General features: G+C 46.5%; 2 protein-coding genes and 1 long non-coding RNA gene across 7 annotated transcripts; 2 read left to right on the forward strand and 1 right to left on the reverse strand.

Moving 5' to 3' along the window:
- Positions 1-95: 95 nt before the first annotated feature.
- Positions 96-14,372, forward strand: rnf216 (ring finger protein 216). 5 transcript variants are annotated; one of them, XR_007486634.2, is made up of 20 exons: positions 96-242; positions 1,130-1,266; positions 1,405-1,538; positions 1,626-2,735; positions 2,926-4,083; positions 4,168-4,244; positions 4,322-4,433; positions 4,544-4,705; positions 4,848-4,959; positions 5,064-5,197; positions 5,263-5,313; positions 5,434-5,571; positions 5,782-5,930; positions 6,001-6,079; positions 8,214-8,311; positions 8,841-9,063; positions 9,390-9,459; positions 9,539-9,930; positions 10,025-10,107; positions 10,472-14,372. XR_007486634.2 is itself a non-coding variant. In XM_049744045.1 (19 exons), exons 2-18 carry the CDS (start codon positions 1,197-1,199, stop codon positions 9,919-9,921), a joined length of 4,260 nt encoding a protein of 1,419 aa, XP_049600002.1. In that variant the 5' UTR covers positions 96-242; positions 1,130-1,196; the 3' UTR covers positions 9,922-9,930; positions 10,025-10,298. The 5 variants fall into 5 exon arrangements, 3 of the variants coding, with proteins under 3 accessions (XP_049600002.1, XP_049599999.1, XP_049600000.1); XR_011088382.1 differs by having other exon boundaries at positions 9,539-10,107; XM_049744045.1 differs by lacking the exon at positions 10,472-14,372 and having other exon boundaries at positions 10,025-10,298.
- Positions 13,658-22,217, reverse strand: fscn1a (fascin actin-bundling protein 1a). The gene is made up of 5 exons (XM_049744105.2): positions 21,215-22,217; positions 16,831-16,987; positions 15,947-16,068; positions 15,372-15,539; positions 13,658-15,099 (listed from the first exon to the last, which is right to left on the reverse strand). The coding sequence occupies exons 1-5, from the start codon at positions 22,191-22,193 to the stop codon at positions 14,891-14,893; spliced, it is 1,635 nt and encodes a 544-aa protein (XP_049600062.1). The 5' UTR covers positions 22,194-22,217; the 3' UTR covers positions 13,658-14,890.
- LOC137841050 (uncharacterized) lies at positions 19,808-27,434 on the forward strand. The gene is made up of 2 exons (XR_011088383.1): positions 19,808-20,731; positions 26,870-27,434. It is a non-coding gene; the product is annotated as an uncharacterized lncRNA (long non-coding RNA).
- The last annotated feature ends 300 nt before the right edge of the window (positions 27,435-27,734 follow it).

Raw genomic sequence — 27,734 nt, forward strand, 5'->3', positions numbered from 1 at the left:
AGAATATTATTACCACTATAACACTAAGTAATTCCGCGAGCCTTCAAATGTATTCTTCCAAATTTAGTCCATCATTTATTGAGGACTACATTTCCCAGGACGCCATTCCTATCACCGTGCTTTGTATGGATGACGTCACATACTTCCCCTTTGCTGTTGTTTTCGCTGCTTGTTTGGCTTTTCCGTGTTTTATCAATAGTCACAGAAGACGATCGGTACTGGCATTCTAACAAGAAGCAGCGGTATTGTCATGTTCTGTTATTGTTCTTTTATATTGCGTGTACACGGTTTGAGACACTGCTTTGGACTCTAACTTAGAAGTCCCCTAACTAGTTAACCTACTGGCTAGCTCGTTGGCTAGCCGAGCTCGTTAACGTTAGCTTAGCTGGCTGCGTTGCTTTCTCCTCTTTTTAAATTTCCGCGGAAATAATTCCTTGCTTTTCTTCATGTCTGTTTGACGGAAGCCTTCTGTATACACTAATAATATTAGAACGTTAGCGCTAATGTCAGAATGATCTAGAATTCGACTTAAATTTCAGTTTTGTCAGCGAAACGTCGGTGATAGCTTTGATAGTCATTTCTGTTATATCATGATGTACAGTCTTTGTATCCTAAATCAAAGTCCCACTCTTGACGGCAACGTTGAATGTGTTCTGCTCTCTTTTGTTTACTTTTAGCACTAAATAGTTGTCAAGCTCGGAGTTTTGCTTGTAAGGGACGCCAGTCTATATTTGCAAGTGATTTGATTGAATCAGATGTCCGCCTTTTTGCAAATAGTCTTCTCTTCAATTTCGTGTTTATAATGTAACTCATTGGGGTACATAATCGTTACGATTTGAGCGGTCTATATCACTTTTATTTTATGGAACAAACAAATATACTTTCCTTCAAGGTTCCCAAACTATGCGTAAAATATTCATAAGACATGCAAATATTCAAGAGTGAAGTTTAACCAATTATATTTTCATCAGCATATTTGGAAGTTGAGTAATACAAAAGTAATACGAAGTCATCAAGTTACATTACTTTAATATTATGGTACAATCAACCCTTCCAAGCCTTTAGTTAGTACTTTTTCTTTTCCAGAGATTTTGGAGAACCTGTACTTTAACTGGTTTCTATGTTGTAGATGGTGTAAATCAAAGCCAGCGACTGTGTCCAAGACCATTTAGGGGGCTGATGAGCTGTGTATCATCATGGCAGATGGATGCAATGATGATGATGATGTCATTCTCCTGGCCAGCTTCAACATCCACCGAAGCCAAGGTAAAAACAATACAAGGAAAACAAAAACAAACATTTGATAGTTTAATACACCATAACGTTTTGTTTCTAAATTGCCGCCCCGGGATCAAAGTCAAAGTCAGCTTTATCTATAGGATGTCAATTAATGTTTTTTTTCAGGCTCTGGCAATCGTCAGAATGAGCTGATCTTCATTTCTGATGATTCTGATGAGGAGACTGTGACGTTGGTACCTCCCAGTCAATTATTAATTCCAGACGATGCGCCTGAAGATGACGATGTCACCATATTAGAGGTAAATATTTGTTTTCTTCTAGGCGAAACCATCATATCAATGTCATACTACATCATTTTAATCATTGAAATGTTGCCTTTGTCTTAGCCAATAACTCCTGCACGCAAACATGTCATACGACCGGCGGCAAAGTGGACTGAGGCCTCACAAAGCCTTAATAAAGTCGGTGGAAATTCCGGGACTTCTATGAGGGACCCATGTGCTCCCTCTACCTCCCAAGATGCTATTGCACACGCATCCTCAGTCAACGCAGCGGTACTCACACAGCCAAACCTAACCACAAATTCCCAGCAGCCAACTGCTTGGACGCCCCAAGAGATAAGTGTGGAAGTCCGAGATGATTGTTCGACTCCAACCCAATCTACCTCCGTAGCAGCTCCAAATGTCAGACTAGGTGCAGAGCACCTTCGGCCTAGCACATCTGGACCGGCATGCTCCGCAGGACAATTATTAGCTCGGCCACAGATAAACACGTCTCACAGTATTGTTTCAAAGACACTTCCTGTCTCCACCACGTCGCAAGAAAAGGCCGGCGGCGTTCAAGACAATCCTCAGGCGAGCGCTTCCTGTGCGGAGGCGCAGCCTAAAGCGAGCACATCTACTAAACTTCAGACTAGCGGGTCATCGAAATCAGTAACGCAGCTTCTCCAGAAGAAGTCGTCGATCCCCGTCATACTTCCACAGCAACCGACCAGCCGAGCCTTCGCTTTGATCACGCAGCAACAGAACAAGCCCTGGACCGTGCTCCAACCCGTTTTGCATACCACGCACGGCAATCTCAGTCAGATTGAACCCCAAGCCCTCGCCCAGGCCCCAGCCCAGGCTCCGATCCAGGCCCCCCAGCCCCATCAAGCGGCACCTTGGAACCAGTCTGCGGTGCTAATAGCTGCGGCCCCTCAGAGGTTGGGACCTCCAGAGGCGGGCCACCAAATCATGCTCGGGAGCCAGGCAGCTGGCAACGCCGCTCTGGATCCCCGACCGCAGGGTGGCGCTGGCGCCTCCAGTGCGTTTCCACAAACCCACATCACAAATTTAAAGCATCCCTCTGGACCAGCTCCCGCACCTTCGGTTCCCAACAACAGAGGAGACGTGCATCAGAATGTAGATGTGGGCGAGGGGACCGTGACGTTGGTACCTCGCAGTCATGTTTTAGTTCCAGATGATGCGCCTGAAGATGACAATGTCAGCGTATTAGAGGTAAGTGAAAAATGTTTTTTTCTTCTTCCAGGCAAAACCATCAAGCTTAAACCCCGTAAATGTATTTGTACAGAAAACGTCCCTCATGGATCCTATCGTTTGTAATTCACTCAGCCATTCCAAGTGAATACTCCAAGGAATGTCATACTACTTCATCATTTTAATCATTGAAATGTTGTCTTTGTCTTAGCCAATAGCACCTGCACGCAAACATGTCATACGACCGGCGTCAAAGTGGAGTGGAGCCTCACTAAGCCCTATTAAAGTTGCTGCAAATTCCGGGACTGCTACGAGGGACCCATGCGCTCCCTCTACCTCCCGAGATGCTATTGCACACGCATCCTCAGTCAGCGCAGCGGTACTCACACAGCCAAACCTAACCACAAATTCCCAGCAGCCAACTGCTGGGACGCCCCGAGAGATAAATGTGGAAGTCCGAGATGATTCTTCGATTCCAACCCAATCTACCTCCGTAGATGCTCCAAATGTCAGACTAGGTGCAGAGCACCTTCGGCCTAGCACATCTGGACCGGCTTGCTCCGCAGGACAATTGGTTCGGCCACAGATAAGCACATCTCACAGTGTTGTTTCAAAGACACTTCCCGCCTCCACCACGTCTCAAGAAAAGGCCGGAGGCGTTCAAGACAATCCTCAGGCGAGCACTTCGTGTGCAGAGGTGCAGCCTAAAGCGAGCACATCTACACAAGTTCAGACTAGCGGGCCATCGAAATTAGTAACGCAGCTTCTCCAGAAGAAGTCGACCCCCATCATACTTCCACAGCAACTGACCAGCCAAGCCTTCGCTTTGATCACGCAGCAACAGAACAAACCCCGGACCGTGCTCCAACCCGTGCACGGCAATCTCAGTCAGATTGAACCCCAAGCCCTCGCCCAGGCCCCAGCCCAGGCTCCGGCCCAGGTGCCCCAGCCCCATCAAGCGGCGCCTAGGAACGAGTCTGCGGTGCTAATAGCTGCGGCCCCTCAGAGGTTGGGACCTCCAGAGGCGGGCCACCAAATTATGCTCGGGAGCCAGGCAGCTGACAACGCCGCTCTCGATCCCCGACCACAGGGTGGCGCCTCCAATGCGTTTCCACAAACCCACATCACAAATGTAAACCATCCCGCTGGACCAGCTCCCGCACCTTCGGTTCCCAACAACAGAGGAGACGTGCAACAGAATGTAAATGGGGGCGAAAACCCAGAAAGGGGGAACCCAGTTCCCGGTCTGGTTGCAGTCCCTCCCGTTCCAGTAGACATTCCCAGAATAGAGGATGCAAGGCCCGGTCCATCTCGGCCTCGAGAGAGGTTGGAGCTACAGCAGCACATCAGAAACCTCATTACCGGTGTCGTAAGTCATCACGGACACCTCATTTTCGCTCTCATTTAAATACCGGCCTAATATTTTTGTCTCTATCTCTCTCTCCCTCCAAAGTTGGATCTCTTCCCAGATGTCCAAGAAGCCTATGTAGCAGAACTGATCCGAAAGAATTATGTGCAAGACTTGAATGTGTAAGAAGCTTTTTTTGGGGGGGCGATGAATTTGCACACATATTATATCCACCTTCCTTTCCTGTGCTCTTTTTAAGTATCTGTAACCTAATGTTGGAGAACCCGGAATATCCAAAGACAGAGGCTGCTGCTGCAGCCAAAGACGCGCCCACCAGCGTCTTACTGGAGTCTGGAGCCAATAAAACAGAGGTAACACGCTTGGAGCACACAAAAGAGCTGCAACATGCCGCATTGTATTACTTGTCTACAAGTAATTGGGTCTCTAGCGTATTTTCATCACCGTGATTGCATCTTTTCAGGTAACTGAGGATCTTTTTGACTACGACAAGCTGGGCCAAGTCGGTCAGGAGATCGTGACGCAGGCTGCAGACTTGCTCATGTCGGACTTCCGCTTGATCAGCTGCCAAGACATCAAATGGGCGCTCAATGCCTTGAAAGGACACTATGCAATCACACGCAAGGTGCAAATTCTTATTCTTGCTCGGTTCAACGTGTTTTTTTTTTTGTCAAGGACATGATGCTTGGTGGTTTTATGAAAGCTTTTGTACTTGTATTTCTTCCATGGGGAATATATCTATTTCTGATCAGCGGCCTCTCTCTTAGGCCTTATTTGAAGCTCTGAAAAAGTTTCAAGAATCAGCCGACTCCTCAGGAAAGCGACGACGAAGCAGAATACCCACTGAGCGCTGCTACATCGATTTCCGCTTTGAGCACGGTGAGGAGGAAAAAGCTTTCTCCGTACTTCTTGCATGTGTCTCTTTGTGACTCGATTTCAAAGCATAGAAGGATGAATTTGTCCTTTGCTTATCTGTGCTGCAGGTCAGGTGAAGTTTGAAAAGAGGATGTACTTTTTGGAGAGTGGCCGACGCTACTGCAGGATGTACAACAATTTGGAGCCTTCTTTACAAAAGGAGCTTACATTCTTCCAACAGAAAGCCAAGGAATGGGCAGAGGTATTGGCTTAAGCACTTTCCCCCACTTGTTTCAAATGTTGTTTTCTTTCTTGTTCTCTTTCCAGCATGAGGACTTCCTCCTAGCGCTGCAAGTGAATGAAGATGAATACAAGAAAGTAAGTTTGATTTCGCTCTCCTTAAATTGATTTCATTCTTGTAAATAGTATTTTTCCCGATGATGCTTTTGACCTGACCATAAAATGACACGGATCGGTGATTAATTATTGCTCGTTCAGGACGGCCAGCTGATCGAGTGCGGCTGCTGCTACGGAGAGTTTACCTTTGAGAAAATGACGCAGTGTTCGGACGGTCACTTATTCTGTCAAGAGTGCCTCGTCAAATATGCTCAAGAGGCAGTTTTTGGCTCTGGAAAGGTACGTCCTTGATGTGGATAGTATTATGTTCAAATCTGATATTTGTGAGAAGTACTGCTTGGAATTGATTTGCAATTGTACAAGTTGCTAGAATACTAAAATATTTAAAATATTCTTCAGAATACTTTTTTGGTTGTTATGACATGGATTTTTTTTTTTTTTTTTAATGACTTAAACCACTTTGTGTATGTTCATGCATCCTCTTTGCAGTCCAAGCTCAGCTGCATGGAGGCCGGCTGCCTTTGCTCGTACCCAGTCTGCGAACTGGAGAAGGTCCTACCAGAAAACATACTTTGCAAATATTACGAGAGGCAGGCGGAGGAGGCCATTGCTGCCACCTGCGCGGATGAGTTAGTAAGGTAAGAGCGATGTTTTATGTGGTTTGAACGTGAACAATGACATTTTTGCTCTCTTTCACCTGTCCGCCAGGTGTCCCTTCTGCAACTTTCCAGCCTTGTTGGACAAAAACATGTTACTCTTTAGCTGTCCCAATCCCCGCTGCCGCAAGGTCAGTCCTGAATTTGCTTGTTTGTGTCATATGTGGAAGTTCTGCTGAGGCCAGAATCAGTTTGAAGCATCAAATGATAAAAGCCAATTTCGGTCCAATCGGAAATTTATTAATATTGTCTCGGTTCTTCAGAGGCATTTTTGAAATGAATTAAGAGACAGCAGGAATGTACTGGGCCATCGTGACCAAATGTATTGACCGTGAGATGTCCACCCGGAATAACGATGGGGGTAGAGGTCAACAAATGTGTCAGAGCTTGCTATTGAAGTTAAGCAAAGCAAATGGTTCCATCTGGAGACGTCGCTGCCTCTTATCACTGTCTCCTCCCACTGTTTGAGGAATGCCGAGGTGGAGGGCAATGTAGTGCACGCTGTAAATCACCTTTATCAGGATGAAACGTAGCTTGGCACACATGGCCCCCATGTATGTGGAGCAATATTTCTTTCTTTTTTTTTTTTTTTATATATATACATATGCAGTTCAACGTTTGGTGCCGTAGGTGGAGCCCTTTACTTTTCGAGAACAACGTGTGCTCATGGCACACCCAAGATCCTTCACGCCGAGTAATATCTTCATCTTTATATCCAACAGCTGCAAACGGTAGTCCGGTAGTATTCGATTTTTGTTTTTAAAACTTCTCTTTGGAACAGATTGGCTGAAAAAGGATGGCTTTTTTTGTTGAGGGAGTTTCGCTAAAACCACACATGCAAATTAGACCTAAACCATTGCTGAAGTTGGTTGTTTTCTTAGTTGGGGATGATTAAAAATATTTATTTAGCTGTAGCAGCCCCTATGGCTTGCTTGCTTGCTTGCTTGCTTGGGCTGTGGCCAGGGTGGGGCCTTATTATGTAATTGACACACTTCCACAAGCCCGCCCATCTCTTTTTTTTCCCCCCTTTTCGGATGTTTCATCATTGGCAGGCCCCTCGCCCGCACCCCTCCGCCGCTTTCCCATTGGCCGAGAGCACTTCCTCCTCCGTTTCAAATGTGCTTCACATCAAGTTTGACCCACATTCCCCTCCCCTCCCCTCCATCCCGCTTTCACCCGCGCTCCCCTAATGTATTCCACATGTGCTTCTGAGCACATCTGAACAAGCTTATTCCTGGCCCGCATAGGAGTTCTCCATGACAAATGTAGGCCAGTGGAAAAATTGCCTTTGTCCCACAACTGCTGCCATTTCAACGCAGTAACATCACTGCGCATTCAAACGTAGTCTCGCCGTCATTCGTCTGATCCCGATGGTGGCAAAAAGCACCTCGTTTCATAGCACAATGCAGACCCCACCCCCACCGGAACCACTGCAACAGACCCTTGCACCACCTTATAAGGTAATGTGCAGACAAAAGAGTGAAAAACGGAGGAAGAGAGGAAAGGCATGCTATGAATGAAGGCCCCAGGGGACCATGTGTAATGACACGTTAGCACGGAGGCTCCACGAGCTGAGGCTTGAAAGAACGGACATTGTAAATTGTGCTCTTGCGAGTTGGGCATGTGAGGATCTCTGTCTGCCGTCAAGCTGCCATGTTTCCTGGTTAACATTTGTCACCAGTAGGGGGCGATAGTTCACCACACTCTTGCCCCCACCCTTTTGTTAGCCACCCTTTTTTTGTGTCAAAGTACATTTTTTCAACATGTCACCTTTGCATTCAGGATACAAATACTGTTTAATGCATCACAAAAAAAAACATTCAACGTTAGTTTTGGTCAACTTTCCCTGCGTTGGCCAAAGTGTCTCCTCTGCATAGCCACATGCCATCTTAAGTTTCCTCCCTTTTTCTTTTGTCCTCCATCTGACCTTGGCTAAAAGAGCACATGCACGCAAGTCCCTCCTCCCAGTCAATGTTGAATGTTACATGAGTGATGCCTCAAATATTGATGATGTCTGCCTCCGCTTAGCTATGGATTAGCACTAGCCTCAGCGTGCGCTAAGAACGATGCTGTACACGCCGAAGCTCAGAGGATGGATTTGCAGTTTCTAGGCAACCAAGCACTTTGTAAAAGGGCAAATCCCGTCCAACGTGTGCGTGCCGCGCCGCAGGGCCACACCTTGCCGGGTCTGCAGTGCGGACGAATATTTTTCTCTGGCTCGAGTTCAAATGAATCCATTCAACGATTGTTTGTCTCGACGTGCAGGAAAGCTGTCGAAAATGCCACGTGCAGTGGAACCAGCATGTGGGGAAGACGTGCGAGCAAGTCCTGGAGAAAGACGAGATCCGCATGAGGGTGCTCATGTAAGTTGGAGCCCACCGAAACGTATAAAGATGGGGCAAAAAAAACTCCCGTCTCTTTAATCCTCCATCCCTTCCCCTCTCCACACCAAAAAGGATGCTGGGTAAATATCTGTGTTTCCCGGACAATACTATGGGAAGCAAATGGGCCGGCTGCTTCCCGTTGGCCTGCTAGGCAGTACTTCCTGTTTTGAGCCATTGAGAAAGTCTTCCTTCTTCCTGGTGATGACAGAGACAGGAAGCGGCCTGGTAGAAAGATCAGCGGATGGACTTGATTATTAGTACAAGACAACTCCTTTCAGCAAGCTACGTGACTTAGAAATGGTAAAAGAAAAGTGGTTGTTTTTTTTTACCAAATGAGCATCCGGACCAGAAATGAACAACTGACAGACAGACGGCCCAATGAATACATCTATATATTTATGGACACCTAGTTTTCATAGACATGTAAAGGCAGGAAGAGCATTCTATTTCCAAGTGACGGGATTTGGATCTCTGTCTCTTCTCACTCGTGTCCTTTTGTGCTCGTCAGTGAGGAGCGCATGACGGCCGCCCGGGTGAGGAAGTGCGTCAAGTGCGGCATGGGCCTGGTCAAGTCCGAGGGCTGCAACCGCATGTCGTGTCGCTGCGGCGGCTACATGTGCTACCTCTGCCGAGAGGCCATCACCGGATACAGCCACTTCTGCCAGCACGCTCGCTCGCCGGGCGCTCCCTGCCGCCACTGCCGCAAGTGTTCCCTCTGGACGGATCCCACGGTACGCGCGCAGAGAATACTTTTGTGGACAGCGGTCCCGGCACCTAACTCACCGTGACCTGGACCATCTGGTCCCTGCAGAGGCCCACAGGGGACTGGCGGGAGTCCCGCTGGCAACCATTGGTAGCAATTAGCGCCCATGTTGCTCATAAGCGAGTCGCTAAGGCGGAGCCAAGAAATGGCTAAATATTTTCAACAAGGCCTGGCGAGAGGCTTGTGGTTTTGGAGTCCTAACTTGACCAAGTTTTTCCATCCCCCCCTTCCATAATTTTTATCCATCGCCACATGTTGCTAACTTGCTCGTTCGTATCTGTTGTGCATCCGTAGCTAGATGACGAGCGAAACATACAGGCGATCCAGAAGGAGGGAGAAGTGCAGCTGAATAAGAAGTTTGCAGGTGAGTTTGTCTGATTTCCCGAGACTGACCAACACGCTTGGTCGCTTACTCTCCCTCCCCCTCCTTCTTCTCGACTCAGATCAATCGGGAAAGAGAGTCGGCCCGCCTCCGGAGGCCGTCCAAGAGACAAAGCGTCCTCGTGTGGGTCCGCCCCCTGAAAACCCTCCTCCTCCGGGTCCCCGTCATCACCAAGCGGTGCAGGCTCCCCTCTTTGTGCCCCCTCGCGCCCATTACCCTCCCGGCCCAGCTCAAGGCCAGATGTACATGATCAACCAGCTGCCCCCGGCGCCCTACGTCCCCCCGCTGCCAAACCTGCTCCCTTTGAACAACAATAACCACCACCACCACCATCATCATCATCACCACAACAATCGGCACGGCGAGCGGAATCCTCTAAACCTGAACATGATTGACATGCCCATGCACTATGGCCCCGCCCACCGCTACTTCAGGCATTTATAACACACACATGTGAGTTAACTGTCTGCTGCAGCCCACGCAGACGCTCTCTACAGATCCACTTGTTTTCAGAGCTTCCTTTTTTTTTTTTATAACATTTTCTCAGTGCACCCGTTTTCAGCCAACCTTCATCTGGTGTCAGTCATTTTCTGTTTGACTGAAGAAACACAAGTAACTACATCTGTAGAGGTACACACACACACACGCACACTTTGCTGCCTTCTCACACCGAATCTTGGATGCCAGCTTGTGTTTTCCATCTGTAAAAAAAAAAAAAAAAAAATCTGTTAAATATCCAGTTTATAACGTTTCTGACAAAAAAAGTTCAAAACATTCAAGCTGTGCGGTTTTTCTAATAAAGTTTTCTGTTTGGATTTTCATGATTGTCATGCACGTCTTTGATTTCGTAGCCCACTGAGCACAAGTGTGTCTCTCTCTCTCTCTCTCTCTCTCTCTCTCTCTCTCTCTCTCTCTCTCTCTCTCTCTCCGTTCAGATGTTGTGAATTTGAATCTGTGTGCATGTTCTTCCTGTGCTTATGTCCATTTTCTCCAGGTCCTCCAGCTCCCTCCCACATCCTCAAAACATGCATGTTAGCTCCAGTGATGACCAAGTTTCTTCAAGTTTGCTAAGGTAGGCTCCAATTGACATGCAACCATAATGAGTGATGAATGGAATATGCAAATTAGACAAGTATAGAACAACATGCGACAGATAATGAATGAATTTCCTGGGCTTTCCTCTTTTCTACCTCCCACAAAAAGCGCCGAGTCATGATAAACCAGCCCGAGGGTGTTCGCCAATCACACGACAGAGGATGCTTTAAACCAATAAGCGGCGTGGCGACAGTCCATGAGTGGACTTCTTTGTTCAGCCAAGTGTGCTGCCGCTGTGACCAATCGCTCGAGCGTGGCGTCTTTACATGCGGACAATAAAAGCAGCACCATGCTCAAGCTTCTTGTAGCCGCTTGATGGCTTTCGTCACGCCTGCTACATTTTTAGTAAGTGTAGTTTTGCCTCAAGCATTGCCAACATGGTGGATCTTTGTTGCACTTATCAGTTGAATTGTCTTATTGTCAAGACAAAGTGCACTATTGGGTAAATAATTATACAGCGTCTCACATAAAGTAACTTGAGTGAAACATTTTATCCCCATTCAAATTGTTTGTGGGATGCTCACACGAGCTTTCCCAAACGCCTTGTGGGCATTTTCCGTATTTGCCATCCAGTTGAAGTGAAGGGTCATCACAAAGGCCAGCGGAGCTCGTAAAACAGCATGTGGGCCCGGCCGGCCGTGTCTCGCAAATAACTTCATTACGCGAAAATGGCAGGAAGGGAAATGACTCGTAGACAACAGCTATGTATTCAACCAAAAAGTCCAATAGTACTATGATAGAGATATTTTTTTCCAACAAATGTTCTAAAGTAGGGATTCTAGAATGACCCCCAAATCATCCTTCCCAAAATGCCAATTAAAACATAATAGCAAAATTGCCAAGGTCATTTTTTGGCAGTGTTATGGATTTGATGACAGAGGACTGCTCCCATGTACCAAAAAAAAAAAAAAAAAAGCAATCAATGGAGCAGACATGACCCATACAAAGAAGTGACACTTCCTGTCGCCCTGGTTCAACTTCCCCCCGACTCAAACTGTATAATGTCCCATTTGAGATGACCTTTACACCATTTTTGTGTGTGTGCGCGTGCGTGCGTCTACAGGGACGTCTGGCAGCATGTGTGCCCTAGACTATTCCTGTGGATTGTGTATATTTCAGTGGAAGTGCGTCTGTGTCATTGTTCCCGTAATGAGTGTGTGTTTTGGAGCTATACAGAATTTGTATTTTTTATTACCCATAATATGCAAGTCAAATTTTTAGGACCTCTTGTGCTCTGTGCTAGCTTTGTGCCACACTGTTGAATATTGATTTACAATCTGGCAGCATATCATGAAAAAAGAAAATGTTTCCCCTCAGCCATAGCTGCCCCTTTAATTCACTCTCGTGTCAAATTGACTTCCTGATCCCAAAAACAGAACCCGTGGGGGCTGTCCAATCGTTCTTGCGACTCTCAATTTGCTGGTCTCAGACAGAAAAAAAATTGTGGAGTAACTCACCATCCAAGGGAGATGCTAGTTGTGGTCCTACTGCCAGGCAGTCACCATAGCAACATGAACAATTCAACTGCAGGCCTTTTTCAGGAAAGGAAGCAAGCATATTTGCTGACATCTAATGATAATGAAGACCTTTTTCTTGTCAAATAATGCTTACACAGCAGACTCGGCCTTTTCCTTGCGGGCCTGACTTGTGCATGTCCCGTTAATGTGAAATTTAATTTGTTTGGGAATTGTGGGATTAATTTGCACCGCTAAAGAGATTACCCACCGACCCACTGACCTACTGTCTCGACATTGGAGGGAGAGGAGAAAAAAAATCATTTTAATTTCAGGAATTTAGCTAAAAGCGAGTGAAAAAATGTCCACTCCATCAAGATGGTTGAGACAAAACACACCTAATCCCCCCCCCCCGTCCATCTGCATTGTGGATGACGAGCGTTCGGACACCCAGCTAGCTCGCTCTGTCACCGCTGTCTTGTGGTTGCCGTGGAGACAGGGCGATGAGTTTTGCCGAACAGGGGGGGTGGAGATGGCGGCCATTTCACACAGCCAGACACCCTACCATCCCCTCCCCCCAGCCTTTCACATTTGCTCAGGGGGGGGAGAACAAAAAAAAAAGGCCATGCCTCCAGCATGATGCTTTCCCCGCAAACCACTGCTCCCATTTCTGGGATTTGGGTCATATTTTGTGTGACTCATCTTTTCAGGCTGAGGAACCAAGCTGGTGTGTTGACTTGACGGAGGGATTCATAGTCTGGGATGGTTAAGAAAGGCAGGAAGGAAGGAAGCAAGGGGGCAGGAGAGGTGTCGGGTAGAGCCAGAGCCAGAGCCAATGTATGTTTATTTTGCCATGTTGGGCATCCCTTAGGGATCTGCCAGATGATGGGAGGGAAATGGATTAGAGACCTGCTCTGGAGGCTCTCCATCATTACATTACCAACTTGACTGGTGTGTGCGTTAGATTCATGTTTCAACACAAAGGTTCTATTCAGACGAAAGGGGGAGAGTAGCACGTTACCGCATGTTAGCGCCACTGCTCCATGTGGTCAGAATACTTAGCAATGAGGTGGATTATTTACCCAGTGATACGATCACCATTTCTCAGTTTTAGAATAGATTGATAAATCATTGCTAAAGTGTATATGCTTAAGAAACATGCTCCTGTGGCAATAATTAAGTCCAAACACATTTTTTCCAAATCCCAGTTTTATTGGTTGTTGGATTTCAGGTGAACCAATGGCACGAGAGATGAATCCACAATATCAAACAAATTATACAAAAAAATAATACAAAAGGAAGTTCCAGTTATACAAAGCAAAGATGTGGATTTTCTTTTTTTTTTTTTAACCCTTCTAATTTTCTACTGCCCAAAACGTAAGCGTAAGGCACAGTCATTACCACATAGTTGCCATTCCACATCCGTTTGTCTTAGCCTTGGTTACCATGGAGACAGTATCTCTGGTGCACCACTTAGTTGTTGGAGATTCTTAAAAAAAAAAAAAAAACTTCACGAGGCGCAGGCTACAATCAGGTTTCCTTTCATAGTGCTCGTAATTGAAATAATGAGGCGCTTAATTGATTGCTATGGAGAAAGCAGGCTAACAAGTCAGGACTCATGGCTTCGCTGCTGCATGACTGTAGAACATCACTTTCTTTTTATTTCCATCTCTTACCTTACAAAAATCACTGACAAGCCCCCCCCCAAAAAAATCATTAACTCCAAAAATATTCAGTCATACCTCATTTTAAAGGCAGATATGACACGAGTCAAAGTTGAAAAAAAAGAACACAAGCAGCAGATCTGGTTAATGACAAGGCTCTCAAGTGCTTTGTGAAGGATGAGATGCTTCACTGGGTTTGGCTGAAGGAAAAACTTGATCAATATTATGTTACCAGTTGGTGCAAACAGCACACACACATTAGTAGCACCGCGGTCCAGTTGTTGTGCGAGATGACGATAGTTGAATCCAGTTTCAATCAAGGCTTGATCTACATCCATACATACGTTGTGCTCATCTGATCCAAAAAGCAGCTTTCAAATATTCATTACTTCACTTAACCATGATAATGTCTGTGCCTTGGACTTTGGCTTTTTACATCATTCCAAGCCCAAAATGTTATTTCTTCTTTTTTTTTCTTCTAGTGAGGTGCATGCAGTGATAGCACCCAGGTTTGTTTTGAAATTGTTCTGGGGACAATAGGGAGGAGGGGATGGTACATTTACTTCCTACATCCTGTTTGGTCCCCAAACAATCAAGACTCCCCACTGACCAATAGGAACACAGCTAGAGGACAACACAGGAAGCTAGTTTACATGAGAACAATTTCATGTTAAGGAGAAGGCCTTACAATCGCCCAACAAGCCCAGGAAATACACACATACACACACACCTGATCTGGTTTCGATAGAAGTTTCCAGACTAACAAATAAATCTGTTTCTACTCAAGCCAGCAAAATAGACCCCATGCCTTGGAAGCAGAATCTGGGGGGGTTTTTTTAGGCTCGAGTAGAAGAACATCAATGTACAATAGAGACGAGTAGAAAGAAGACCAGTCGGTGCTAAGGCGAGAAAAGGGTGAGCGATGATTTGAGGGAAGGCAACGGACTAGGTTGGGAATGAGGAGGGAAAAGTGCACAGCCCCATGGTAACTATGGCAACATACAGAGGTCGGCAGCTGGGAAAGGGAGGGATAGAAAGGAAGGACGGGGAGGGAGGGAGAATAACCTCTTCCATCCTTCCTCTTCTCTCTGTGCAGTTCAAAATATAAAGTCATACAAGACGTCATATATGAGGACGGGTGTGGGAAAGACTGGGGGGGGGGGGGGCGCTATGGGCGGGTGCCGCGTCGACGATCCCCATTTAATACTCCCACATGGTGGCCGTCTCGAGGTCATCCGCGTTGGCCTTGAGCACGCCGGCGTGGTCGCCGCGGACATACTTGCCGTCGCTTCCGTGGCGGATGGCAAGCTTGTTGTAGTCGCAAAACTCAAAGAAGAAGTCGACGGGCGTGTCGCTGCTGCTCACGACCGCCTGCTCGTTGCCCACCATCCAGTACTTGCCGGTGGAGTCTAAACACAAGAGAAGGCAGGATGATTGGGGTGAGGCAAAACCTGCACTAAAATTTCCCCCGCCCCTCCACGAATTAAAATATTTTTGCATAATCCTACCAATAAACAAAAACATCCGCCTTCGGTGGAGATAATGAAGCAAATCAAATCCCTCTTTCTAAAGTAAATCCATAATGAGCACGAAACACAAAAGCTGTAATCCTTTCTGCCCGCAAGCGTCTCGACTAGCCGCAGTTCCGTATGCACACATGCTAACTTTGAAGCTTTCTGACCTTGCAGGCTGTAGGCTCCATCTCTGAACTCCAGCGTGAAGTAATCGTAGGAGGAGCGATTGGAGTCCAGGGTCCCCGTCACCTTCCTGCAGCCGATGAAGCCGTGCTCGCCACGCAGAACGATGATGGGGCGGTTGATCAGCTTCATGATGAACTCTTCGGACTCACCTAAGGAGGTAAATATCCAGTCAATTCATAGGATTTTTTTTAAGCCCCAAACCAGAGTAGAAAAAAAACTCCAATCTGGGAACAAAGTTTCTAACAATAGCCAACATCCTTCCACATCAAACACTTGGCTGTCATATCAGTATCAAACATTGCGAAAAAGAAAAGAAAAATAAATGGAACGGCTTCAGATCTCCGAGCCCTGTGTGCCAAAATAATCCACCCGACAACTAATTCACAGCCTTGAGTTAAAATGAACACGATTTTTTTGACAGTTTCAGTCAATTTGAGCTAAACAAAATCTGTTCTTTGTAGTGAAAAACCTACGTGTGCACCCAAATGTATTTTATGAACAAAAATCCAGTCATCACCATTTAAAAAAATATTTTTGGAAACTAAATCCAACTGACCGGCAGAGTCAATGGTGGCTGCTAGCTGTCCGTTTTTCTTGGCGGCGACATATTTCCCATTGGCGGCTCGCAGAGTCAGCCTCTTCCCACGCCACTCGATGTCAAAGTAGCAATTAGCTGACCTGCAGACAGACAAATTAAAAGGCACCGTCAGATGGGGAAGGGAGGACGGGACGCTCTCGCATTCACGTGGCACCTGAATGATTGAGCGGCAACGTGTAAACACGCTCAGCTGTTACCCAAACCATTTGTTTCTGGTGTCCGTTTCACATAGCAGAGCCAAACTTGTGTTTGGCCGAATTCTCTCGTACTTTTCCTCTTCTGAGGTGAAAGCAAAAGGAAATGAAAAGCCGTTTCATGTGGAAGAGAATAAAAGTGAGAGTGCACGCATGGAATGCGACCGCATTAAGATGCAGGTCTCCGTTTTGTCTTATCTCAAGTCGACGCCTTTGAGATAAGCCACTAAGGTTAGTGGAACCTCTGAAGTCAAAATGTTCCCGAACACTGACCGACCTGTGATTTTTGGATTTCAAAAACAAAGCAAACGCGTACTCCTTTTCTAGAATCCCACCCAAACTGTCTGGATTGGAACTGAAATGGCATTTCAATTGGATTGATGACTCGGGCTTTTCTCTGCTCAGACACAGGATCTGGGTCAAAGGTTAACTCGCAGCACTCTGGTTAGACGTAAAAGAAAATCACTGCACAGGTTGAGGCTCCACATGAATGCAGACGTGCCGAGGTCTTGACCCCTGCACCCACGCATGACATAGGACCCTATACACACATACCTCAATTATCCATCTGGAGCTACAAACTAAGACTCTCCATTATCCCTGTGATGCTTTGAAACAGGTGATCATCATGTCATCACACAGCCTTACTTGGTGGAGGCGGTGCACTGCAGGCCTCCGTTGGCAGTGAGGGTCCAGTATTTGCCAGCGGCGGTGCGGAACGCACACTTCCTGTTCTCACGGCAAATCTCCACTTGGAAGACTTCCTGGTCACCTTCTTCATCTTGATTGGCGGACAGGTCCATACCTGAACACAAAAGAGGTAAGTTTAGGGGTCAGGGTACGCAACCTCTGACCTCATTAATTTCACATCAGTCTCACAATGAGCTTACAGAGAAGTAAACAATGTCAGTCTACAAGATTGTATACACAACTGTACGGGCACACAGTTGATAGAGCACAATATATGCTATTGTGCGTTATGAGGTCATAGTTGACTGTTAGCTGGAGTCCCCCAGCCCAGAGAGAAAGAGAGAAACATGGACTGTGTTGGCCTCTTGTGTAAATGTGTGCAGAAAGAAAATGTGTGTCTGAGGAAGCCAATGTAATCATGTGCTTTTCGCTTCTTTTTTTTCCACTTTTATTGAAACGGAACATTCCACAAGCGAAGCAGCACAATGAAAGAGTTATTACAAACCTTGTGCTGCAGATGTCCAACAACTTCCCACTCCATTTTTTTTTTTTTTTTTAAATCAGGAATGCCATTTCAGGTCTTTAAGATTTTAAACTGAAGCAATATCAGCACATCTGTCTTTCCAACTCAAAAAGTGACTAACGGAAAAGTAATGTGGGGCAGCAAGCTATTAGTTCGGCTGCATTCCATCAAAAACTCTTCCAACAGCAAATAGACTAAATGTTGGCCACGATACATTGTAAAACGGTATCGTAGATCCGAATAGCAAATGTAAAACCGTTACAACAGAAAAAAATTAAATCCAGACAGGCCTCTGCCGCCACTGACTTATGTAACGCGTAACAGTGAATTATTGTTCATGTTTTTTTGGGTGGACGGGCGGGCGAATAGACTATCTCATCTTAGTCTTCGTTGGCTGGCCACTCACTAGAAGCAAGTCCAAAACTTGAGACCTTTGACCTCTGCAGACTTATCAAGTTTCTGCAGATATGTGGACACACACACGCATAGATGAGTGAGAGGGAAAACATAACAGACCTTAATGGAAAGCACATGCTGACAGAAGATTGAACAAAATGAAGAATTCCACTCTAGACATCTTTTGCTCTCTAAGCTTCGCCGTTAACAGCACAGTAGCAGAGGAGCCCAACGTTTGCTTTCATTTGGAAAAACGAAAAAAAAAAAAGATTCTCTCTACCGCGCCTTCCTTTTCCGTTCTTCGCAACTTAGCCAAAACATAATTCGGCTCCCCCGTACAATAAAGTCAACTGCGGCTGAAAGTGAAGTGGAACAATGTTTGGGTGTGGGGGAAGCCTTGAAGGGAGGTTATGGCACAAGAAAAAACATTGACACAGACAAAACATTACAGTGACGCCTGGAGATATAAAGCTCAGATGTCAGTGTGTGTAAAATCAGAAAGTGCACACCACAACAGTGACCACACATCTTCTGGCCACCTCATCCCTGATGAAGGCACAAATGGTTAGCCAAGCTTTAATTCAAGCCAGTAGCAGAGGTTATCTGTGAACGCACGCGATTGTACCTACTTCAATTGCCAATGTGTGTGCGTGCGTGTCCCGCTATTGTTCGGCAGGCCTGACCGAGGAGGCGGACAGCTGGGCCGCAAACGGGGGAGCCACCAGATCATCAGCCTTTGTTCTGATTCGCACCCCCCATCCCATCCTCCTTCCAGTCTCACCTAAAAACCCCAAATGAAGGAAACGCATGCGCACGGCGATACTCGCACCCTTCCTGTAAGGTCACGCAGAGTGAAATTGATTTTCTACTGAGTGTGAAGGGCATTTCTTCAGTGATACACCCACGCAGGAAGCCAAACCTATAATGAAGTAGTCATCATGGAGCGATTGCCCCCCCCCACACTGATAGCCTCAAAACACATTAACAAGATGGTCTTTAACCATATCACTTTACACATTCTGCAGCAGCAGCCAGCAAACACAACCAAGTGATAACAGCCATGGCTTGCCCTCTTTTCCCCTGATTGTGTGTGTGCACGCTAACACTTTAGAGTTGTGTGTGTGTCATGTTTCGTTTCCTGCCAGCCGGAGGAGGTGAAGGACACAGAACCCGTGTCAGGGCTCATTTGGCGAAAGCGCGCTAGCAGCTTCTGATGTGATGCTTCAAAAGTGTGAGCAGCAGACTATAACGTCCAATTAGGAATTATTTCTCACAAATTTTGTAAAGCTGCCCAATTACGGAAAAATACTTCCTGTTTGGCATTTTTAATGGCCGTGCATTTGCTTCAAGACTACAAGCACCGACCTTCTGGACAATATGACAAGTTGCCAGGCCACATTGAAGCCATCGTTAAAGCCAAATTGCCGTAAGCTAATACTACCTACCTCTAAACTACTCTACCCCAACCAACGTTAATTCAGACCTTCAAAGGTCTAGTCCGCTCCTCTGAAAACGCAATAAAACGCATTGTTGAGAAAGCTGACCTCACCCCCCCCCCCCCCCCCCCCTCCCCATTAATAGTGCAGAAACAGTAGCAAACAGGAAATGATGACTGGCCCCCCCTTTAAAGGTGCTCTCTGCCTTCAATCATCCCCACTTAAAAAGGCCATTGAGTTGAAGGCTAACGGTCTCAAACCGTCGCATCCCACTCCATAAAGAGTCTCTCTGGGAATAGCTTAGCAAAGGATGGAAATGAGCGTCTCTTAGCAATTAGGGAGGCTGCTAATGAGAGGAAACGGTCGGACATGCGTTCAAAAGAATATATAGAAATAGTTGCAAGAGATGCAATTTCATTGCAAGCAAGACGATGGCCAGAGAAGAGCCACAACTAAAAATGATATGCTTTGTCGTTTGAATGTGCAATGCTGAATTGTTTTGTCTCGGTTTGCAGGTGGCGAACGTCACGTGACTAAACAAGGTGAGTTGTGATTGGTTATTTCCTGGGTTTTTGAGATTCACACTTAGGCACTTCTGATAAAAAACTGACTCTGCTGTATTTGACCTTTTTTTAGTGCGTGAAGATAAAAAAAAAAAAAAAAACCTACATTTTGATAAGACTAAGGCAGCATTTGGTGTGACATCATCATCCTGCCGGCTTCCACTAACGCAAGCCAGGCCACTTCAACCGCCATGTTGGCTCCGGTCTGTAATAGAGGGAAGCTAGGAGCAGCTCTAAATCCCCAAAACATCTGGAGCCAGTTTAACTCCAAATCTGGCTTTTAATCCGCCGTCACAATGAGCCTGCCGTTTGGCGTTGTGAGCATTAGCTTCCTCCCTGGGATCGGCATTAAAAAACAAGATGGTGTCACACGCACAAGCTTAACGTTAACGGCAATATTCACATTTCTGGCACGAACAGAGAACGCCTCCGTGTAGTTTCGACAGAGCAGTTACTGGCCTCCATTTTGTGGAGACAGAACAAAAAGTGCTGATGAGGAGAAAAGCGGATCAATGATCCATTGACAAGTAAACACAGTGGCGACATGGAACAAACGGGCTCACAGTGGCACAAAACGATACGAGCTGAAGAAGCCCGAGCACAAAGAACCCTCAGCAGCGTGTTTATCGGACCACACAGCAAATATAGATTTAGGGAGTGACCGCTTTTGCTCTATAGTGCTTTTAAGCCATTGCTAGTCAATTATTTTCTCAAGGATTACCTGCATGATTCAAATGGTTAAAAAAAACCAAATTATTCCGAATATAAACCAACACTAATACAGCGGGACTGTTCATCATAGGAAGTCTTGGCCCTGATTATGACCTTTGAGGCAAGCCTGACTGCTGGAAGAGGGTGGAGGAGGTGCACCACAAGGGAAATTATGCAAGAGGTGCCAGGAAGGAAGGAAGGACACAACCTTTTGTCTCCAACTTGAGCAGGTAACCACAAGCATCACACATTAGCCTAACCAATACTGGGTCAGAGCAAGCATCATTGGAAAAAAAATGATGTAAGGACAGTATGGCTTATATGTTTAAAATATTAATGAGCTTCAGAAAGATCAAACTGAGAGTGTGCCACCGGGAATTTCATGTGAATAATGACACTTGCGTAGACAGACAAAAAGCTTTCCTTTGTCCGCTGCAGTCGTTTGGCAAACTGGAGAATTCTGGAGATTTCTGCAAGAAAAACACAATTTTGCTGCTGCCACGGTGGCACTATGTGTTCAAGATGATCAAACCAGTGTGCAGGCGGGTGGCACTGTGGAAATGATGAGCAAACCAGTGTGTGTGCATGCCAAGGATGATCAAATCAGTGTGTGAGCTTGTGCGTGGTAAAGACGGTCGGCCTGAGGGGGTGTGGGTGGGTGGGTGGGGCAGTCAAAAATGCCATCACACTTCCACAAGCGGTCGGTCACACACCTTGGCGGGTGGAGACGTTCCTCTCGTTGGCCGCGGTGAGGACCACCTGAGGGTGGCTCTGCTCCAGCTGGAAGAGCTCGTCCTTGCCCACGCGCGCACTCTTGCCGGACTTCATGGTGCCGGAGGGGCCGGACGGCGCCAGGTACTTGCCTCCGCAGTCCCTGAAGGCCACCTTGCCGGAGCGAAACTCCAGCGTGTAGCCGGTGCTCTTGTCCGTGGCGGCCACCAGCGCGCCATCGTTCCTCAGGAAGCGGTTGTCGGAGGTCTGCAGGTGGTAACGCTGCTCTCGGAACACCAGTGTGATGGTGGAGTCCACGCCCCAGGGGATATCCCTGTCGATGGCGATCTCGTCCACCTTGGAGCTGAGGTGCGCGTAGCGTTTGCGCGTCAGGCTGAAGAGGTTCACCTGCGGGTGCATGGCGATGTGCACGCTCCATTTCTCCGCCACGGACGCGGTCTGGGCGAAGCAGATGATGCGGTCCTCGGTTCCGCCCAGGTAGCGGCCGAAGGGCTCGGATTGCAGGGACCAGCGGCCGTCGTCGTGCGCCGTGATGATGAAGCGGCACTCGGGGCCCGAAGTCTCGCTGTCACCGGTCACGTTGCCGTCCTTGTCGGTGGCGATGTAACGGCCCAGATGTGACTTGAGGAGGAAGACGTTGCCGCTGGACTCGTCGCCGCTTTGCTCCAGGGTCCAAATCTGCTTCTTCTTCATGCTCGAGGCCGAGGCGTTGATTTTGAAGCCGAACGTCTCGGCGGTGAGATATTTGTTGCCGCAGTTGATGAGACCGAATTGGATCTGCAGCATGTCGCTGGATCCGTTGCTCGCGCCGTTAGTTGTCATGGTGGCTTCGCTCCGTCCGCTTCTGTCTGCAATTTGATGGAGGGGGGGGTGGGATGCTGAGGTGCCTCGCTCGCGTGCTTCTCTTTGTTTGAGGAGTGTGTCCGTGAACGCGCGCCCCCGGTCCTCTGCCTGCCTCATGAGCGCAGGAGCGACGCCACAGCTGCAGCTTATATACGCCTGGTGACGTCAGCGACAGACCACGCCCCTTGTGGTACATGGACAACTGCAGCTTGGCAAAGGGTTAGGCAGTTTCACTTGACCATTCTCATGTAGTGACTGCTTGATCAGCTGCTTGCTCCTTTCTGTTTCCATCATGCTTCCTTTTTTTCTTTTGTCATCTTTACCGTGTCACAGTATATGAAGCTTGGCTTACTCGGTGTCGAATTTTCTTCCAGGTAGATTTGGGTAGATTTTGCTGCTTACTTCAGATTCCACAAATGCAATATTAATCAGAATACCATAGATTGACCAGTAGAATATATTGTAGTTGACTTATGATTTGTGATTTCATGGGACTCGTGTCATTATTATGCACGCCAAGGTTCGTCATAGGCCAATTTTCTTTTGGCCTATATAAGCTTTCCTGTAGCCTTTAATAATATCACACCCCCTTTTCTTACCGATCAGATGGACTCTCAAGTCATGAGGATGTGCATCCTCACACAAAGCTCCATTCACGGCTCGGGCACGCACATCAGAGAGAAGCCGAGTGCTGGCTCTGTAAACAAAGAGGCCAAACAGATCCCGGCGTGCATCCTTCCCCGTCCGTCCGTGCGTGCGTGTGTGCGTGCGTGCGCGATTTTGCAATCAAACGCACACATGCAAGAAGCATTTCAAGCCATATTTCATTCCAAGTAAAAGTACAGATGCTCCTCAGCTTTGCTTTGCGTGCAGCGAGTGAGCGAAGGAGTTTTCCAAACCTGATTGGCACTCTCCAGCTTATTGATGTTCCTTGTTGCTATGCAGAAGACTCAAGGCTAAAACTTGCTTTAAGTCAGCGGTGGTCCATGACCTTTGACCTATCATCAACACAGCGAATGCCACTTACAATAACAAATCAATCTTTAACGAGGGCGTGATGGTATTACACCGTCATTAACTGAATCTGGATTTAGTCTCCAAATTCTGTGATGGGCTGAAGAAAGAGCATTAAAAAAAAAAAATCCCCTCTATCTAGAGGATTACACGCAAACCGAGAGGAAATTCCAATGAAGACTTCTGTCTACTTCCTAAGTGGCCCTCGTAAATCAAACATTTTACGGTCAAAAATATTAGGACAGCTGTTTTTCATCGTAGGAACTGATAATTGTCGAAAAATATGCATTCGCAGTAATCAAGCCAAACACATACACACGTACAGAGCGCAGTGTGCACACACTGACCCAGTGGCACACTTGCTGCACTCACTACACCCGCAGATGGCGCATTGCTGCAGCAAAACACATAGCTGACCAATTAGCATCCTTTTTTCCCCCTCCAAAAGAAACTCCATAATCACAGCTGCTGTTTTTATTATTGATTGTAGTGATCCGATTAATGGTGCCACTTAGCCCTCTGCCCCTTTATTTTCCCTGCGTCATGTGGCCGGGTGGGTCATGTTTCCTCACGAGCAAGAAAAAACCCCAACAGGAACTCATAACCAAAGACGAGACAAAACAGACAGCTTTCATTAGCATCGGACATTTTATGACCCGCAGGGATAAACGAGAGGCACCAGTTCAATGTCAAAGCATAACCAAGTTGCAGCTGTCTAACTTTATCCATCTCAAATCACTAAAGTGAGCACGCCTCTCGTATTTTGTCCGAGTCGTCAATGTACAGCATGTATAACTTAACACACAGCAACCATTCATTTCTAAACCGCTGGCAACAATAGTGACTCCACCCCCAAGTGAAACTCCAAATATGAAATCGGATCATCACCAATATATAATACCCATTGAGAAATGTGTTGTATAAGGAGATTGTTAAAGTTGAGGGAGCCATATGTGTGTGTGTTTCATGGTGCAATCACAAAGGAATGTGCGTTTAGTGTGTGTGTGTGCGCACAGCTGCAGCCCAACCAAGGGCCTCCAACAAAGACCTGGAAGCCGGAGCAACTGGGTTACCCCGGTACACTGGCCATTCTTCCCAACAGGAGTCAGGTCAAAGGTCACAATGGAGCTGTGTGTGTGCCCATGCGTGTGTGCGCTTTGGCCTTGCCCCCCCCCCCCCCCCCCCCTTCTCGGCCAGCTTCGCTTATTGTCATGGCAACAGCAAGGCAGCCAGTGCATTGCTTTTCCCCTCTGTTTAACACATTATTAGTGTGTGTGTGTGTGTGTGTGCTTATGGAAGGGATGGCCTGCAGCTGACAGCAAAATGTAGGTCAGTCAACAGAAATGTGAGGCATGACTGGGTCACTAGTGCATGTATAGTACTCATCAATGGGGACATAAATATATTTACATAAACAAAACGTGTGTGACTGAGCACCATGCAGGTGGACTGTCACATGGCTTTTCCTTCCACGGAAGACTAAAAATACCCTTTTCCTCCTCTTGACACATCCTGCCCGCATGAATGAACAGTGAACAGATGGATGCTTGGCGCAAGTATTCCCACTTCCTTTTGTATTTCCTTACTTGTCTTACGTATCAACTGCTGCTTCCTTTGGAAAAGAACAACCCATTTGTGCGCCACGATTAAAATCTAAATGTTTATGTAGGTCTTACCTGGACTTCAGGTAAGGTCCAGATCAAATTCAAGACCCTCCAGAGGGTTCAGGCATGAAGATAGTTTTCACATCCTGCCTGCATGACTTATGATAATTCAAGAGACATAACTGCCTGCTTGCTTTTACTGAAAATCTCCCCAGTTGCGTGTAAATGAGCTCTAGTGTGCCACCCACTGGCGACAAGTGAACATTGCACCACGCCCGCCTGCTCACACAGCATCTGTTGAGAATAGATTTCACAGCACATCTGTGAATGGACAAACACGAGCAGGTGTTGTTGGTTGTCCATCGCATTCACACCACTTCCCTTCCTCCTCCCCTTTTGGAATCCCCCCTCATCCTCTTTCTTTCCCCCTCCCTGGCATTCTTTTCATCTTTCTCATCAGTGGCAATCAGGACTTGAGTTTGGGGCCCTTGTGCTACAAAGAGCTGATGGGGCCTCCCCTTGAGAGCTTTGCAAATATCACAGCGCTTGTGGGCGCCGTCGGCTTGTTATTACACAATCCCTTTTGCCCCCCCCCCCCAAAAAAAAAGCCGCTTGTGCAGAGACTTTTGAATGAAGTTGGTAGGAGAGGCCAAACGTTAATAATTCATCTCAATGTCACCTCACTGATTTGCATGGACATGAGCTATGTTTCAATTTAAATGTATGCAAATCAGGACTAAAAAGAGAATTTGATAAATGAAAAGCAGTGTAAATTTTTACATTAAAAAAATCCCCTGACCCAGTTTTACTTTTGTTTCCAAAGAAACGGGAAGAAAACAAAACAAAATATGGTGACACATGCTTTTTCACTTTCTCTCGCGCTCTCACACACACATACGTCTCTCACTGGCTCTGCTTATATAACAAGCAGCCTTGGTATGTTCCAAATGATCAATTTGCAATCTGATGAGCCAAGAAACTCCCTCCATGTTGGATTTTTACGTCCTTCCCCACTTTTCTCCTCCTCATATTCTTCCTCCTGTTTGCATTCTTTATGAGAGAAGAGTGTGTAAAAGCAGCAGGGGAGTTACAAATGAATTAAAAAAACAACAGGCGGGCTGAGGTGAGGGCCATAAACTCAGGAAGGGGGAAAAATGTGTAAGGCGGGATTTACAGCTCTACCTGTCCTTACAAGGTAAACCAGCCCAGGATTACCTATAGCTAACAGCCAATCACTGCGGAGGTTTGTTTTACCGCCCTTGATAAGACACAAAGAAGACATTCTGAGCATACCGGAAATTAAAGTTACACACGTTTTTCATTGCACTGCATATGTGTGATTATGTAACAACCAAGGGAAGAAGTAGTGTGACCTTTGACCTATATTGTGGGGCCTCAGGAAAAATTCCCCTTAAATGCCGCAATAACATTCACTGTATACCTACACTTGTACGCATATAAAAAAGAACACGCCGTGCCTGTTTTGTAGAACAAGACTTTCCACTTTAACCCCCCCCTGAAGAGGAAGTGAATACCGCAGCTTGTGCAAACCAACTTGTCGGGAACTATGCCGAGGGAGAAGCAAATGTCTTGAGATCGAAACAGAAGAGGCAGGGAGTGGTGCTTTGCTTTAATGCACTTGTCAGCTTTCTTGCCCTAAATACAGGTGTTGCCGTCTAACACGGAAAGCACTCTAGGAAAAAAAAAGAAGACAAAAGTGTAAGCAAGGGTGAAATGTGATAGGTGCAGTGTGATCTGAGTCAGAGTTGTTGCCAGAGTTGCCTAAAACTTCCTTCCTCATGACTAACATGCACGCTGACAGGGACCGCAGCGGTTCAAAGCGAAGACGATCCTGACTTTATCCGGATCCACCAATGTCGCTGTTGCCCTGCGGTGAAAAGCATACCTGCTGACTTTTCAACCTTATATGGTGCCTCCTCATGAAGGCACAGGAGGAAGTGCCCCCTTCTGTCGTGATGACAACAAGCTCATGGCTCCGCACTAGAGCAACTGAAGGGGACGGCATTGAGCAAACACAAAATCCGAAACTCTCTCTGGTTTAATTAGGGGGAAAAAAAACACACTACTAATATGTCTTTACTTGCTGACAGCCAAGTGCAAAAATTACTCATGGTGTTATGAAATGAGCAACCTCCTCTTCTGCTATTTCCATAGATGGAACAACAACTCAAAGAGAAGTGAAAGCCTTGAGCTCTCACACGCCTACAATGGCCCTCAAGACGCCGCTGCAGGACCCTAATGCACGGCTCAAGGTACACGAGAAATCTCACACGCAGCAAAATGACGTTGCATAGTCCTGAAGGGACTTGCAATTGCATCCCATTTGGGCAAGTCTTGCATTCCTCACACTGTTGTCATGTGACAAACCTAAAGACTTCCTTTTATGGATGTCAGATTTAACAAAAGGGCGTGGCCTCGCTGATTCACATCCGGGTCAACAATTTAATAGACAACAAAGTGCAAAGTTGCAGAGACACACACTGCGAGGTTTCGCACATCTTTGCTAATCTAAAGACAAATAAACAAAGACAAAGTGACATCACATCGTCCTCCTCACTCACAACTTGCAAGCATAAAAGCGGCATGATCTTTGCCCCGTTTTTTTTCCATTGAGGTCAAGACTGCCTCACACAGAAAGAATTTCAAATTAAGCACGAGTCAAGATTGAAAAGCACAAGACAGAATGAATATTATCACATGCGGCATTGTTTCTAATGGGTTACGCTGGCCTTGCATTGCTGTCAGCCACTAATGCATCTTTCCAGCACAAATTGACCCCTTGTACTTTCTCACAATAACATCTCAGCCACTATAACTGAGCTAACATGACTTTATTTTAGATGCCAACTTTAATTTGATCTGTTTTCCGACATCAAGGTCACAACTTCCACAGGCAATCAGTTACATTACTCCAATCACAATGTTCTATTGCTCAATTCAGACTTTGTCTCCTCCTCAGCTGTAAAAATGTAGCTTTTGTGTAATCCACTCAACTAAAATGGCTGCCGTTATTAAGTCA

This window comes from Syngnathus scovelli, chromosome 16 (genome assembly GCF_024217435.2).
Source record: "Syngnathus scovelli strain Florida chromosome 16, RoL_Ssco_1.2, whole genome shotgun sequence".
Taxonomy (NCBI): Eukaryota; Metazoa; Chordata; class Actinopteri; order Syngnathiformes; family Syngnathidae; genus Syngnathus; species Syngnathus scovelli.

Bases quoted from the DNA above. Each gene is read 5' to 3' on its own strand.
- rnf216 (XM_049744042.1), top strand. From the start codon at position 1,197: ATGGCAGATGGATGCAATGATGATGATGATGTCATTCTCCTGGCCAGC. The intron at 4,084-4,167 runs GTAAGTCATCAC...CTCCCTCCAAAG, and splicing joins GAAACCTCATTACCGGTGTC to TTGGATCTCTTCCCAGATGT. The intron at 9,460-9,538 runs GTGAGTTTGTCT...TTCTCGACTCAG, and splicing joins GCTGAATAAGAAGTTTGCAG to ATCAATCGGGAAAGAGAGTC.
- fscn1a (XM_049744105.2), bottom strand. From the start codon at position 22,193: ATGAGGCAGGCAGAGGACCGGGGGCGCGCGTTCACGGACACACTCCTC. The intron at 16,988-21,214 runs GTGTGTGACCGA...TTTTGTGTTCAG, and splicing joins GAACGTCTCCACCCGCCAAG to GTATGGACCTGTCCGCCAAT. The intron at 15,540-15,946 runs GTCAGTTGGATT...TTACCTCCTTAG, and splicing joins AGCCACCATTGACTCTGCCG to GTGAGTCCGAAGAGTTCATC.